Genomic DNA, 17,523 nt, shown 5'->3' with positions numbered 1-17,523 from the left:
AGGTGCCCGTGGCTCAAAGAGAGCATTCACAGCAAACCTGGGCTCCAAAACCAGAGGGAGTAAGCACAGCTCCGGCATCCCCCACTGCCGCTTTGGCTTCAGAGCATTTGGTGAAAGCTCGGTGTGAGCAGCCGCAGCAAGTCCATCTCCTTTATGGCCAGGATCAGCAGAGACACTGAGGGTTAAGCGGCTGCCTGGCAGACTCACTTGGTTTTACAAGATGAGGAAAGAAAATATCTGACTTGAAGATTACTAAGCTAAAATTGTTGCCCGTTTGACGTCATTCCTACCTGGCGCTGTGCTCCAATACTCACGTTAACCAAGACGCCTGCAAAGCATTTTTCTTGGGACATTCTGTTACGCTAAGGCCAATGCTTTCAGAAATAGGAATTGCAACATCTCTGACCTGGTGGTTCTTAGCTCTGCTCCACATTGCTCTTTGTAAGGAAACTTCTCCTTGCATTTTAAAGATATAGCACGATTTTTGGACACACAATTTATATAAAAAAAAGCTTGCTTGTTTAGAGTTAAACCCTACAAGCCTTTTGCAAATAAACTTTTTATAATTCTGCTGTGATCCACTGGAAGGTTTTCAACACCAAAGCTACTCAAATTTCATTCACATCTGTGTCCCTTTCAAGATGCTAAAGCTTTTGTTGTGCAGAGTTGATCTATTGTGCACGGGGTGTAGTACGAGGGCACGGTCCCACAGGTTTCCGATATACCTGTGGGAGGGGAGCCAGTGATTTATGGTACCAAAGTGTCAGGTGTGTTGTAATAAGCTTCCAAAAGCATTTATCTCGGGAGATTTTAAAGTCACTGCTCGTTTATCCATGTGCTCAGCCATTTCAGGGTATTTTCAATTGATTTCTGCTACAGAGGTCTTAGTTCAAATGCTGATTGGAAACTATATTTCAAAATACCCTTTAACGAAAACAGGATACGGTCACCGGATACGGACTTTAGGGCACATATGCAAAACAAAGGTCCCCAAAGCAGAAGGTGTGGCTGGCAGAGCAGGCCTGGCTCCTTTGCTGCTGCTGGTGGAAAGCAGAGCGGTGTGAGGCCGTGGAGGTCACCTGGCGGGGCCGTGCTCCGCAGTCAAACCCTGCTGAAGGCCCCCAGAAGGCAGAGGAATTGCACAGCACGCTCTGAATCAGGAACAGGACTTGTTCCACCCAAGGACATTTTATTTCTAGTGCAGCCCCTTATTACTGTAGCTCACTGACTTGCTTATATTCTAAAGAAATAACCTAAACCTATATATTTTTTTCTTCAAGAATTGTGTACATCTTGAAGCAAAGTTTCCAGTTACGTCAGTCGCCATAATTCCACTCGTACTCTTTTCCTAAAAGGAACATCGTGCTCCTTGCAAGAATTGGCTGAGATTAAGCTGTGAAGCAAAGAATTACGGCACAACAAATAGCAGCAAACGGGTTTGTAAAGGCAAGGGTTCAAATGCCTGTTACCAAAAAACTGTTTTGCTTTAAGAAAGCAATTATTCAAACTGGCAGGCGTAACTGGCAGCATTAAAATTTGTTCCAGAAAAACACCAGATTAAGAAGCCTTTCAGTACCACTGATATTCTGGGCAGCTTTTCAGGTGTGAACTTGTTGAATTAGAGCTCCCAGCGTTAACAGGGCTTACATGTCTCACCCCTATAGCCTGGCACTAAAATTAACTTCTAAATCCGTAAAAGTTCACAATTTTATTTTTTTAAGGTGCATTTCACTGCCTTGTATTAAACTTCAAATTAGTTTGATGACTCTGTTCATTAACTCATTGACTAAATTAATTTCTACTTCTCTTAAAATTAGCAAAACGTCATTTGCTACGGGCAGCAGCTCCCTTCTTTTGCTCCAAGACCTACCCACTGCAGCCCAGGACCACTTATCACACCTCCCCGAGGAGCTGCTCCAGGCACTATCGGGGTGCTCAGCAGGCATGCTCTGCCCGCACGGTGTGACTGTCCCAAAGGAGACACAGCCACACTACTTGCAACTTCTGAGGTGGAGGCCACTGGGTGCCTACTGCTATATAAAACACATTTCTGAATTTTTTAGATTTTTTTCTCAAGTTCCAAAATGATGAGCTCGTTTTCACCAAATACGAACAGACCATGCTGAATTTAAAAGATTAAATTTTTCTCATTCTAACATTTACCCTAAATTGATGGCAGACGGTGGTGTGGATGGTATGCGTGGTGTGAGCTTTGAGTACTGCTTCTTTAGGAGTTTTCTGGGAATTCTTCATGTGCATTTGAAACTACCACTTCAAAGAAAATATGTTCATGCTTAAAAGCAACGTGCTTGGTGTGCCTTCATAAACAATCCCGCAGTTGTAGGTAAAGAACAAATTAAATGGAAAGCTTTAAGAGACAGAAGAAAACCCACAACACATACGATAATTAAACGTTTTAAATGAGCTCAGCATCCAAGTATTTTACATGGATGATCAATAAGTGAGGAGAATGCAAGACAAAGCTCTTGCACATCATCCTTTCTCACAAAGAGCTCATGAAAGTAATACGACTTGGGAGAAAACACGATCCTCTTTGAGCATTTTCGACAGCAATAACACAACTTCAAACTATTAACTGGTAGAACAGGTTGATAATTACTGGCCTCAGGTAGGCAACCAGGATCTTTGGTTCAGCTTTGATTGCAGGACTCCTGCTAGCTTTGGTTTCTGAGCCCCTTCCATGCCCCCTTCCCCTCAGCTAGCACTGACCCTGTTCTAACACGGCTTGCTGCAGCACAGCTGCCACTTGCCTTGTTGCTGCCACCACCCATCCTTCCTATCACTTTTTTATACTGGATACCACCAATATTTTCTTTCCTTTTTTTTTTTTTTTAAACACCTTCTCAAATTCATGCCCCTTTATTTCCCTTTTCTTTCTATATTTAATTAATATAAAGAGTATTTTATGATCCTTTTGTATGAAGGCCTAGACAAAGATGTAAAATCAAATCACCCTGAATTCTATTAAAACACAGCATCCAGTAACAAAAGCAGACAACTACTGAGCTACAGGCAAGGCCTACAGGTCTACATTTTTGCTTTTTGACTAGGAATCACATAGTTAGAGAAATTCTCTCTGGCTTATAAAATCAGATATTCTCAGAATTCACCTCATAGTTCAGCTTAATCTTCTGTCTAGATGCTAGCTGTCCCACACATTAATATAGTTGTTATTTTGAAGTATCATGCTCAGACATTTCCTATTGTGTAAAAGCAATATCTCAGACAAAGGTCTTAAGTCATATTGTTGGATAGAATTTGATTAAAATAAGGTTACTAACCATTAAATAGATCTATATTTTAATTTAGTTTAATGCAAGCTATTGTTTAACATATTTTATACTCCACTGTAGAAAGAAATTGATGAGGTAATGCTAGCAGACAGATTGGGAGAAGTCAAGGATACCGGGACATTCCAAAAATCTTACTGTCTCTCGAGAACATTTTTTAACTCTGACATCAACCATCTAATAAAATCTGAATCCAGCAGAGGTCTTGTGAATGCATTCTATGTAATTGGAGGCAAAATTATCTCCAAGACAGATGAAGTAGGAAAAAACTACCAGTTTTGGCTCAAAGATCTGCAGGATAAGAAATCTTTGGAAATATACCTAGCTTAGTAGCAGTGTTGATTAAAAATTAATAGTAAATCATCTGGTGTGATTAATACTACGAAAATCTAACTAATGATTGTTGAAATTAGCCACGTTTCTCGTTTTCTTCTTTAAAATATTGAAAGCAATTAATTGATTTGGATGTCTGTTACAAACCAGACACCCAATCAGAAGACCAGGAAGTAATAAAGTCAGGATTTGTTTCACTAGTAAATGACCCTAGAATGTTTCTTTTAACGATCCTTTTTCTTTGCATAGCATTACTACTTCAGGTCTACATATTTAAAAGCGATTATTTCCAGACACTCCTCTCCTGAGAGTGTTCTTTAGGAGTATTTTTTTTTTTTTAATTTGAACACAACTATTAAAGTTTGGGTAGCAAAGTATCAACCAGTTTGCCCCACATGACAAGCGAAAGACCTTGGAAAAGTAAAAACCCCTTTAGAATTTATTTGGGATTCCCATATTAGGTTAAAAAAAATTATTGAGGTCTAATTTGTTGGATTACCAGGTTTTGAATGTTAACATCAACAATGGATTTTTAAAAGTACACAGAACGCGACGACTGAACAGGTAGATGAGGCAGAAATCTAGCACTTCATGGGCTTGAATGATGATTGAAGACTGAAGGCAACATCTAATATGTTGTTTTAATATATATATATTTAAGCAAAAACGCCGCTAACATCAGCTTAATCTTGTTTTAAACTGAGATTTTCACTTAAAAAAAAAAAAAGTAATTACTAAAGAACTCCAGGAAAAAAAAAGACAAGCTTTCTCAAAATAGGCACAGCTTACCCATGAAAATGCTCATTTCTCCTATGAAAAGTGAAGTTTAACAGAATGGAGATATAATATTACATAAAAAACTTTTCAGCCTGACATTTTATGAGAAACTTAATATTTTATATAAGGCAATCCTAATTATGTAAGATGTTTATCATCATTTTGAGACACTACATACATCACAACAGTCCTTTCATTTTTTGTCATGGGATCCCAATGCCACACTGAAGGAAGTCAACAAAAAACAGTGCATTTGCACTCAAAAAGTGTAGCAAGCTATAATTAATTGCTGTATCGTATTTTGGGGTGAAAGTTAAACGTAGATATCAGATATTCAGGCCATTTGACCTTCAATGGTATTTTGTTTCTTGAAGTATTTGAAGCCTTTCAGGGGTGGAATGAAGTTGCAAATAAGACCTGAGCTAGCAGTTAGCCAAAGGTGGCACTTACAAGCAGAGCACAATTTTCAGCAAATCTGATTTAGCTCCTCCAGTATTTTTCCACTTAATGAGTGAAGGTATTACTATGTTAAAGAATTACTCACCCGATTAGGGACACCATCTGCTCCACTATATGTTTGCTGAATGTTATAATAACGAAAAGTTTCTGTAGGAAGGAAAACATCAGTTAGAGAAATGTTTGATCAAAGGGGAAGCAAAGACAATGGTGTACAACAGTTTATGTTCCTTTCCAATCAAACTGCTTCTCCAGCGCTTACAGTTTTCCCTTCACTTTTCTGTTTTTAAGTACTCTTTTCAAAAAATATGCAGAAGAGAGAAAAGCTATTTACTTTATTATTCTATTTCCTCATAGATCTAATTTCTTGCAATGTTTTTGTAGCCTGTGTTACTAACCATTCGCATCCTCCCCAAACTTAAATTCCCAGAAGCTCAAGGTCACTTTACTCCGTCAACAATGTTTTAATGGAAAAACAGGCAGCACTGTGCGGAAAAATTCACATCCCATTATACAAACACACGGACTTAAAGACCACAGAGCTGAAAAAATGATAGCCCCCTTGTTCACTTGCTTCAGAGAGAAGCAAAACAAAGAAATACCCAGTGAAGAACAAGTAAGAGCTATTGGGTACCTTTAGAGAAGACTAACTTCAGAGAAGATAATCTATTGCTTTAGAGAACGATAATTTGAAACAGAATAATTTCAGTAGAAGACAGTTCTGTAACACATGGCTTATTTTCCATAAAATCCAAGTGTCTGTAATTTTACCTCTCCCTTCTCTTCTATCATGTTTTTTTTTTTTAAATAGCTTTTGCTGATTCCTTGCATCAGCTTGTTTGTTTGCAAAGAGCGAGCAAGACTACGTCTTGATGTACGTATACACACAGAGTTCCCACAGTCTCCTTAAATGAATTTAAACATGATCTAATGAGAAGTGCATTCAATAGTATGGAAATAAGGGATGTGATAACAACTATACAAAATGATTTTGTGGTCCAGAGGAAGAGACCAGTTAAAAGCAGCTCCAGGATGGCCACTGCAGAGTCAGTTACTTCCTGTCTAGAGAAAGGTTTCATTAAAGACTTGTTCTGCGACTGCTACATTTCCTAAATTCCAAATTGCAGCAAGATCACTGCAAAAAAAACAAGACTATTGCACAAGAGTATACTTGAAATACAACATCACAGAAAACAGAATTCTAATAGCTAAACATGTTACAAAATACAATGATTTACCAACAGTGCAAGAGACTGGATTTTTTTTTTTAATCTTACATTTTATCTGGGTGTAGAACACTACGTTCCATAGCAAACAATCTCCTATCTAAACAAGGCAAATAAAGTTAAAGGAATATTATACAAATACTATTTCACTTTTCTATGTTACCAGAACAAATTCTAAGAGCACACAAGTTTAAAAGCAGAAAAATTCAGGGAACACAAAAGTAAGTGTAGAGAAAAAGTGTTGCTTTCATAGTAAGAGAAAAAATATTCAGATCTATTTGTTACCTTCTGTTTAAAGACTATGCAAAGTGAAATAACCATTTACAAAAAAAATGGGAACAAAAAAGGGGTGGGGATTGAAGTCTTGTTCAGGGCAAAAGGAAGAGTTTTTAAGCAGCTTGATAAGGGTACTAGACAATTTAATACTACTAAGCTTCTGCTATTTTAACATAGTGACAGCAAAGATTTCCAAGCAACAAACCTACAGGCACTGCAGAGTCCTATGAAGATCTTTTAAGAAAGCCCCAGCTGAAAGCTCAGTCTCTAACCATTACTATATCATGAATTATATCACTCTACTTGTACTAACCACGCTGCCAGCAATTAACAATTGTCAGGGAATCAATACTTTATCTTTTATTTGACAAAATGGTGACACATTTTAAAACCAAGACTCAACAATTTTTTAAAGCTACTTGGGATTCTGATTGCCAAATTCAGAACATCCGGTAAGACTCTGAGTTAGCAAGAAAAATCGAACAGACCCTCTCTGAAATCAGGCCCTTTCATAATAACATGGATTGAATAGACCAAAAATCACTAACCACGCCTGAAAATTGCAGATGACACTCCCAAAAACATACCCTTGGACTGCCTTCTGCAGGGAGCAGGGCCTGGAAGGAGCACGGCTCTCTATACATTCAGCTGAGGGAGCATTTAAAAGTGCCGCTTAACTGGTAAAGGCTAGTTGCAGTGCTCTTTGAAACGAGTATTTGTTACCAAAAAGGCAAGTTCATTATGAGTACGAAGTCCTTTCAGTCTGGTAAAAACCGTAGGTAAATAACTTGGCTAACCACCAATTTCCTGAGTGGTGTAGGCAGCGAGCTCATTAGTTTGTAGCTATAAATTATTCAGTTGCCTCAGTTTTGAGTGAAGGAGCCTAGCAGATCCTTTATTGTAAATCCTCCGCACCAAATTAATTTCCATTACTTCAGGTCAGGAAAGGAGACTCCAGAATTCATTATGAAGTAACACAGTGTAACAGGCAAAAAAAAAAAAAAAAGAAAAAGAGAAGAAAAGTCTTCAGCCCAGAGCCCTAAGGGAGCTGTAGCATCTACTTACCTGGATGTGCATTTTAATTACTGCTTTCCCAATCAGGGTGGCACCAAAAAAGGTCCAGAACGGAACCAGAAAGTGTCCACATGTTATCCCGGCCAGGTCAAACAGAGGGTTTGGAATCTGTAAAGTGCAAGGGAAAAAAGCCCATGAATTGCAGTATTTAACTTAGAAGAACAGGAATACTACAGACTTTGAAAAATGTACATTTTCCCCTCCTTCAACTTAATCCAAAACTCTTGTGTTTTAATACTTACGAGAGTATTAAAGTTACACCACATAACTTAAGTCTCAGAGACTTAACGAGACAATGTCCCAGACAATTCCACTGACAGTCCCTCCTTACCCCTTGACTTTAAAAGGGCTAGCAAAGTTTTCCATGTGAAACGCACAGAAACCACAGTAAAGCCATTTTGAGTGATTTATCAAATTTTCTCACTGACAAGCACATCACTCCTGGAAGCCAGTGTTCAAAATTATCTCCAGTGATTTCCATCTGAGAAAGTACATTAAAAGCTGGCATTTATAGTCATATGTATCCAGTTTAAAAGCACTGATTAAATTTTATTAAGCATATGCATTTCATTTAAAATTAGAAGTTTTTTTTTTTTATTGTTAAATCCTTGGCTTGACATTTGGTATTGTGATACTATCTGTAAAATATTTTTGAAGTTAAACCAAGAAAGTATCCAAATTCTAACCTTTCACACTCAGTACAAGGGCTCACAGTCTGAATAAGGAAACATACCCCGTGTGTTTACAGTAGCAGTGCATCACGCTAATATCCTGCAGCACTTGTGTTGGTTTGTTACACAAACAAACAGGCAGTGTAGATATTTAAGCCTATTAAAAAATAATAACTTTGACTGACTGAATGGAAATCTGAAATCTGCGAGAAAGCTTACGAGGGTTATACTTAGCTGTTATAGACTAGCAATTCAAATTTACGAGCACCCACAACACCACCTGCATAGGAAGAAATCTGAAACGGTCTCTAACCATGCCCCGAAACGGTCTCTAACCATGCCCCACTGCAGCTAAAGTGATCCTGTACCTCTGACAGCTGTCTTCGGCATAGGTAAATTATTTACTTATGCCAGAGCCAGATAATTTTGCTCTTTTGAGCCAAGTCTGGTCTAGGTCTCCAGTAAGTTCTTTGTTGGTTGGTTTAGCTTTTTTTTTTTTTTCACAGCACATTTTAATTACTGCATTACTCTCACCACAGAGGGAGCAGCATGCTTTAGGTACAGGTTAACTGTGGATATCACCAACATGTTAAACACAGCACAGTAAAAAATTACTTAACAAGTCCACATTAGGGTGTATCAGCAGGTCAGTGAGGTTTTCTTTGTTTGCTTAAAAAAAAAACAAGAACACCACACATGTACAGCACTGAGAGCTGCCAGAAATGCCCAGAGACAGGAGGGCAAAGTCTCCCAAATCACAGCAAGGATCTCTTCCTCCCTCTGCTCCTTCCCCACGGCTGCCTTTACACAGGAATTAGGCTCAAGACAATAATAGTTTTCTTATTGCCACTAAACATTACATTCAGGTGATTTCACTGGATAGATCCACAAAGTTTTAAGTTCAATCTGAGTTTTCATGTCGCATTTAGAAGCCATCGCTTGACAGACAGTACCATGCAGCTAGGACAGCCATTACATCGCCACTTCACAAGCAAGTTCTCTTCCCTTTCGCTAGTCACAGAAATACTTCTAGCTAAGATACTGCTTAAAATCCAGAAGTAAGAGGGCAACAATAATGGGGGCAGGAAAGGAGACACCTTCTAGCACAAGGAGAAGCAGCAATGAGCAAGAAGAGCCCTGAAAAAGTCCAGAAGCTGGTGGGGAAACACACAAAGGCAAGCAGCACACGTGTGGGGTGCCTTCCTCCTCTACAGGTGTAACAAAAAGGGACAGCTTTGAATCCCTGTGCTTGTTTCAGTGCCTCTCCCACACTACCTCACCCTTTTTGCTGCTACTCTGCATTTATTCTGTAACCACATTTACAAATCCTCAAGTGCACTGCGGTGGATCCGTGATTCCCCATCCCTCCTGACCCACGGCAACCTGTGTAAGTGACAGGAAGCTGGAGCTCAGAGCTCACTGAAGAACAGGGCACCAAGCAGGGAAGAAGTTAAGCAAATGCTTATATATTACTAAGCAGGAACTAGGAAGAGCTTACACATCACCTCTCACGTCTAACAACTCCTTTCTCACGCTCCCTACTAGCCCACATTTCACCTTGTCCAGCTACTCCAGTAACTCATCCCTGCCGTCCCGAAGCTGTTCTCATTACACAAGACAGACCAAACAGCCCGCGCAGCGGGCGACGTCTCACAAGATGGTGACTAGAGAACAATGAGTCAGAGCCAGCGAAGGAGCAGTCTCAGAGCTTACTGGACGGGAAGATTTAAAGAACAGCTTGTAACCTATGTCCCCACTCTAAACAATAAGACAGTACAAAAGATTCGTAAACAGAGGTTGTGTGCCAGCAACTGCAATCAGCTTAATTCTTTCCAGCTAACACAGGTTACTTGCATTTGAGCAAATAGTTAATAGTTAATAGTTAAAATAGCAAATTGTAACCTCTACAATTTAGAAAACTAAGAAGGACTCTAGACAAGTGTGGAATTAATACCTCATCAGCTGAGCAGCTGGCTAATGGTTGTGGTTATTCCAGAAGAATGGGATCATAGAGGACCTGCAATCCCCCCCCTTTGCTGTCATCACATCTCTGTGCATTTGTGTGTGGGAGGGAAGAGCAAGGCACATCATTCCTACCAGTTTTCATCAAGCTTCCAGAGAGAGGTTTAAACCTCAAACAGTTTGGTATTTTCATACTCCAAAAGAACAGTACTAACCTACTTAAAACACTAAAATAGCATCAGTGGAGATGCTCACATCACATCTGTCTTAGAAAACAAAAACCTACAAGTAGCCTGCAGTTCAGATAGCCACAACTGAAATGCTCTTCTGCATTCTGCTCTCCCTGGTTCCTAGTAACCCAATGTCACCTCCTGAGCAGACTTAGAACTATGAAGGATGAATATCCTGGTCAGGCTTTGTACAGGTAGTTTTTTACTCTTCAATTCGTGTATATCTTTGAATCTGAACATGTCAAGCACTACAAGATACAGGGTACACACATCTGAAGAAATAATACAGCTCCAGCAGAGTCTAGAAGTTAACAACCTAGCTCTTGCTGTACCCTGCCAGGTAATAATCTGGGCTGGGAAAGTCACAAGAGGATAGCTGTCAGGGGAGCTAGGGCATACAATCTGATCTGCCAAACACCCACTAACAGAGCAGTGAGCATCTGCCTCTGTTAGAGAAGACATGGCCTCAAACTAACGCCAGGAGCATACCTTGTCTGAAACAGAGCAATTCCTAAAACTGAAGAAGTTTCTAATGCTTCTATCTTTCAAAAAAAAAAAGCCACCCAAGAACTCAAGGGATCCTTCTTGCACAGTAGTGCGAGTAGTACTATTCTAAAGTCACTATTTTTCAAGGAGAATAAGTGTCAGGAAGCCCAATAGTAAAGCTGATGGAAGGGATAACAACTGTTAGCTGTGCATTTACGCAGAATTCCCTAGGTTTGGTACTAATCTAGGACTGGAGTTTCTCCATGCTATTGTACTTGCCAGTACCACAACCACCCCACATCCCTAAGCATCACAGAAAAAACAAACATGATGTGAAGATTCATATGGACTCAAAGAAACCAACCCACAGTTCACAGCATTAACTTTGCTGCAGTACAATCTGTGATTACAAACCCCCCCGTTAGTGAGATGAACTTACTGAAGCGCAGGCCAAAATGCCGAAGAACCCAACTTTCTGCACCAGGTTCTGGACAGCCAGTTTAGCCCGGGAAGCAAAATCCTGCCAACCAGAAAACAAAGTCATTAATAAGGCAAAACCCCAAATGAACACACCTCAGAGTGTATGTGCTTGCAACATCCTCCGTGCTTTGGGATTTTCTGATTTGCAGTTGGACAAATTTTTGCAACAACAACAAAGTCAATTTGAAGTTCTGGGCTTTGAGGGAAGAAAGAGAAATTGACGATGCTTGGTGTGAAAATCTGACCACCCACACATATCGAGTTCTTAGCTTTCCTTACAGATTTGGTTCTTCAAAACTCTGCAAGTGGCACTAAGTTCATTTTACTATGGAAACAGGTTTCTAGTACTTCTTTTCACATCTCTCTGAATTGCCAATGCCACTATTACCTTATTCCTTAAACAAGGAGAAGGAATTAATTCCTTCAATACCATCTACACTGATAAAAAGGTACTTTCTCAAAACACAAAGACAGAATACAATATCCCATTATCTGTTTGCAAACCCAGGCTCTTTTTCAGAATAGCTAATTCTAGGTTCTCTCTAAAACAGGTCTGTAAAGTTCATTAAATCTGTAGAGTTAAACCTAGACCACTTGAAAAGAAACAAAGGTGGGTGATCATATAACATTTGAGCTATTCTTTATGAAGCTTTAAAAAGCGATTATTAAAAATGATTAAAAATCTACTAATATGTAACGAAAACCTGATTTTCCAGGAACAATACTCAATGATTTGCATTTTGTACAAAATTGTTAAGATAAATTTAACAAGGAAATAACATTAATCAGTAATTAATGCAAGATAACTACAAGATAATCCAGAAGAATTCAATTTATGCAATTTTAACTTTGTTACAATTCTTTTGAAACCATCACTACTCCATACCAGTGCAAGTAAATTACAATTACTTCACATTCTTATTAAATGCTAATCTACAGAACTGACATAACTTTTTACACCAGATTTTAAGAATCTGTGATAAGGCCATTTGCTATGATTTTACACTCTTTTCAAGTGGTAAGTGTTCACCATTTCAAAGCTTTAAAAATAGTTTAATTCTTAAATTAAAGACAATTATTATTAATATCAGAAGAATTATATTATTTACAGCTCATATTTGAACAAAAAATACTGCAACTTAAAGAAAAAAGCCAAATAAATGAGACTTCCTACATCTTACATTGGGACATTTTTAACTTCAGGAGAATACAAAAGGCTTTTGGAATATCCTCCAAGGGGCAAATTTGCTATCTTCAACCAGGAGTAACAACTCGGGATTACATGATCCAGCTCATGAATGTCTTATTGCAAAATGGAACACAATGAAATATTTACACTGTGTCAAAAAGCAGTTCCTGATATTATTCTGTTTAACTTCCAGGATACGTGCAGTATGCATGAATAACCAAAACCTGCTCCTGGGGGGGCTGATACCAACCTCTTGAGCTTATGTTAGTACAAACAGGTCTAGGGGATGCCTGCCTGAGACAGAAAGTACATTTTTAATGCTTTTCAGCTAAGAGTGCATTTTTGCAAAAATTGTCATTTGTAACAAAAGATGATAGCTTACCAGTGAACTACATCCAAAGATCTTGCAACATCAAGGGCAGTTCCTTCGCAAACTAAAATTCCCTCATCATTATTTTTAAGTTAGTAAATAAAACCACAACAAGCTATTATATAAGCACAGATACAGGTCAGCAGCAATACACACGTTCAGCCCCACTGAGGATTTAGGACACGAACTGAAAAGGATGCGAGCTTCTGGAGTGTGATCACAGAGCTCTCAATAAAGGCAATTAAATGTGGCACACGAAGGGGGTAACAGGGATTCTAACTCCTAACCAAGTGCAAAAGCAGAAATACGTTTTCAGTTTCTCTGCTATTTAGTTTAAAACGTTATGGTTCAGTATACTTTTTCAGTACCACTGTCCTTTCAATGGCAGATTTTTTTCTTTGCAAAGATGAACTGAAAAAGCAGTGCCATGTCTGTAGGGATTTCATAAGATGTCTCCCCCATACTAACAGGGCTGAATGTGACCATGAGAGTTTCAGTTCCTACTTTTTTCACCATTTCACAATGCTCATGGGGTTAGAACAACATTTGCACTTCTATAAGCCCATCTAAAAATTTTCACAGCTCTACAAATCTTCTAATAAAGTACATTTAAAACAATACAATCCAATTATTCAGATACATCCACGATATACTTCAAGGAAGTAGTTTCTGGTCTAATTTTAACATATTTACCCATTATCCTAAGGACTATATTGCTAGGACACTGTTGTATTAATGCGTACAGGCTGGAACTGGAAAGAAGCTCTCACAAGTTAACACTGGCAGTGCAGATGGTTTAATAAACTATTTATTATTACAATTATATATAGATTGTATTAACCTAGCATAAGCACAACACATTTTTCATCACATTTCTTAAAAATAAACAGCTTCCCTCACGAGATTTCTAGACTGGTGCAAAATCAAGACTGCCTTAAAATTTTTATCTCCAGCAAAACATTTTCTGCTTTGAAAACAATAATGGAAGTGTTCAAAAAAGCCTAACAAATTTGTCTCAAAAAACATTGCAGACATTTTTCTCAACTTATGAATTAAATTTTCTTTTTTAAGTTTTTACCCAGATTATTTCTTCAAGGATTTTTTTTTTGCGTTCATTATCTATTACGAAGTACTCCACGGAAAGCACAGCTACTGCACTTAAAATTTCAGTGAGGAACTTCAAATTTGTCTTCCTTTTTCAAACTTTCCAAATAAGCCAAAAGAGATAACTTTAGGATTTTTTTTCTTATTTCCCATGATCTAATGTAATCACAGATACAAATAATTTGCATGGCAATATACACAGCAGGGTTACAACAGACATATATATATTCGTAGTCTCTACCCTTACTTTAATGTAAACAAGTTAAGAAATAGTTCTGTTTGGTTGCTTCCTTAAATTTCATTTGTCAAATCTCTGCAACATCTGCAATAATAAAAACCCTTAAAAGTTTCATTTCTCAGAGAATACAATCATCAGTTTCACAACTTTTACCTATTTCACAATATATTTTTTTCTGTTTTAAATCCTGCATAGGGAATAATCTTTTCTCTAATTTTTTAGAAATTAAAGCAAAACAACTTTCATAACTTACTGCTGTAAAAAAAATTAAAAAGACATAAAAGTTCAGCTACTTACAGGCAAAACATATTCCCCCAAAATTAAAGTATCTAGACTGGACTCGACTCTCAGCTAATATGATTCATTCGCTACAACATTTCAGGATACTTTTGCTCACTATGTTCCTTTCAAAGATGATTTGTTCTTTTTTTTTTGGTTTGGAAATAGATTTCCTGTGACTGCTGCAATACAGGCAAAGGAAGGTTAAATGATTAAACATTACTTCATTGGGTTAATCATCAGATCTCAAGAACTGGAATGGAAATAAGAGGCATAAAAAGGTCAGTGCTGAAATACTGATTCACAAGTCTCAGCTGGCGGCTTGAGGAAGCTTGCTTCATATCTGCCTTTAGTAAAATGGCACATTTTATTGATAACAACATTTCATTACTGCATTAGAGAAGCAAAAAACCTCTCCTAAACCTCCAAACCTAAAGGGATCAAGTAAAGAGAAATTACATGTTTTGCTGCTAAGTAAGGCTTACCACAATGTTCCTCCTTTAAATATGCATTGTGATACAGCTTCGAGTAGAGCCATAGTCCTCGAGTATGGACCGTTTACCCCCATAAAACAGTCCTGCTTCTGGAAAGAGTGAATGGACACTCTTGTTTTAGCTACAAGGCTTCACCCCATTCTTCTATTTTATCTTGCTTCCACTTATAATTTAAATCTCTATTTCTTCTTTCTGCCTTCACTGTAAAATAAAATGCACAAGCTTTTCTGTATTTCAGTGATGACTTTCACTGGATTTAGTTAACAAGCTCTACCAGAAAAAAATAATTTTGATTCATTTCCTTTCATAACACTGATAGAGTATCAGAACACAGAATGGTCACAATTTACTCTTCACAGAAGTTACTCCCTTGAAAGACTGCGCAGAGGGGCCTAGAACGATTATGCAATATAACAGCTTATTTTCTAACATGAAGTTGCAATCAGTTGTTAGGAGTACCAAGAAAGCTGTGAGTCCAACCAACCTTCCTTGACAACAGCTGTCAGCCTCTGAAAGAGGCAATCCAGAGTTTGATTTGAGGTCCAGAAGAACATTTCACTATCAATTTTTTTCTGCTATAAATACATTAAATTCTTCACAAATACCTCGATAATCATGCTATATCCACCGATATACCAATAAGAAGGAGGCCAGTAAGGATGGGGAAGTAGTATTATAAGAATGACAATAAAATCAATCACAATTTCACAGCCCATGTATTCTCTACTAGTAAGAGCAGTGCCTTAACACAGGATTGGGGAAAATCAGCGATGCCAGTGCGAATGCAATTGCTGAAGTAGGATATTAATTACCTTGCCTTAAGTGGCAGCCTTAAGAAGTCCAAAATAGATTTCTGGAAGGCTTGGGAGGGGTTATGCAGGATTTGCTACTCCAACAAAAAAAAATAAAATCATGAATTAACATCAAAACAATACCAAGACAGAGAAAGGGGGATCTGAAGTGAATGTGTTGCACCTCGATGGAACAGGTCCACTACAAACAATGAGAACAGCAAAGCTGCTGCAGAGAAGGGCATTTATCCTGGTCTGCTGTAGAGAAGGGCATTTATCCTGGTGCCAGCAGACTCCCCTGATGCGAGGGCTCAACTTGCACATGAGGAAGAAGTGGACAATCCCCCAGCATTTGAGCCTAATACATATTATGGATACAGTATTTTTCTTAGCAGAAATGAAGTTTAATTATACAAATAATAATCTTCAGAGGAGAACATTTTTCTCCAAAGATTGAAGACAACGTGCAGCTACCATCTCAGATTATTAAAATTATAAATTCCTTAACATTTAAAAAGCTGCCTACAAAGACAGTGCTCCTTTTTATGTAAAAATCCGAGTTATGTTAAAAATGAGCTGCACAATATTTTGTTTCTTCTGGCTTTCTATTACAACACAATGGAATCAAACACAACTTATGGGAGAATGACCATTTGTGGTTAGGGAATGAATTCTAGAATTTCAGAGGACTGGGAAGAGTTATTAACTCATTGAAATAACATATTAACTGCAGAAGAGCAGTTTTAAGGAAGGCAGATAGCTACCTATGGGCTGAGAGGTTACACCACACATCCCTGCTAAGAAAGCAGCAGCTCAGCAGCTATGTTTCACGATCAACACAGTAACCTGGAGTTAAGACCAAGGGAACAGAGACCAAGATACAGTTGATAGCCAGTGCCTACCGCTGCAAATAGCTCATTACTCAGTGACCAAAGAAACCATTCCATACGTCTCCTGCAAGACATCAAAGGTGACAGATCTGAGTAAGGCTCCAGTAAGCTGCCAAGAGGAATATTCTGACAGCGGCGCACAGCGGTACTGATCTCCCACTCCCTCAGTGCAGTGACTCTCAACATCTGAACGTGTCTGGGAAGGGCTGCGGTCCTGAACCTCCGCTCTAGCTTTCCTCAAAAATACTTCCAGGTTAATGCAAGTAAGGGGCAAACTGAAAAGGGGCTATTTCCATCTTGATACCTGGAGAGAAGAGGGTGTGAGAGGTAAGGTTTAAACTTAATTATCACTAGAAACTCTGGGGAAGAAAGGCCCTATACATTGGAAAATGTGCTGCCAAAACACAAAGTTAAAAAAAGTTTTCAAGAATTATTGAAAGCAGCAAAGGGAAGGTGGCAGAGCAAGCACTGAAGTTTGATAAAAGGTATTTATATATGACAGGCACAGGACAGACATCCCATGGTAGGAGGAAGGGCTCAAATTCTAAGCTTGAGAAAATAAATAAACTGTACTTCACAAGAAGACTTTTTTTCTGAGACACTGAATTCTGGACAAGGAATAGTGTAATGATATGGGTAAGTTACAAGAGAAATACATGTCCAAGTTGAAGATGAAAACAGCTTTAGAAAGTACAATATGAAATAGGATGAACAGCAATGAAACAGGGACCTCGACTTTGCAGGCTTTACTGAAGCACTATGGAAAGACAAAGAGACAGTATCTACAAAACTTCTTCAAATCTTTAAGTCATTAAAGTGCCGATATCAAAGTTAATGAGATTTCAAAGCATTATTCAGAATATTTGTATGCAAGGATGAGTAGTTA

General features: G+C 38.3%; 1 protein-coding gene across 4 annotated transcripts in view; it reads right to left on the bottom strand.

The window, feature by feature from the left end:
- VMP1 (vacuole membrane protein 1) overlaps positions 1-17,523 on the bottom strand; it is a 65,421-nt gene that overhangs the window by 8,349 nt on the left and 39,549 nt on the right. For all 4 annotated transcript variants that reach the window (XM_040532321.1, XM_040532322.1, XM_040532324.1 and 1 more), the window contains 3 exons: positions 11,242-11,322; positions 7,445-7,561; positions 4,966-5,027 (listed from right to left, as the gene is read on the bottom strand). In XM_040532321.1, the coding sequence (XP_040388255.1) occupies positions 4,966-5,027; positions 7,445-7,561; positions 11,242-11,322 (260 nt within the window). The remainder of the gene's footprint in view (positions 1-4,965; positions 5,028-7,444; positions 7,562-11,241; positions 11,323-17,523) is intronic.

This window comes from Cygnus olor, chromosome 20 (assembly GCF_009769625.2).
Source record: "Cygnus olor isolate bCygOlo1 chromosome 20, bCygOlo1.pri.v2, whole genome shotgun sequence".
Classification (NCBI taxonomy): domain Eukaryota; kingdom Metazoa; phylum Chordata; class Aves; order Anseriformes; family Anatidae; genus Cygnus; species Cygnus olor.
Note: the sequence above shows the minus strand (reverse complement) of the source record. Positions and strands in the feature narration are given on the sequence as shown.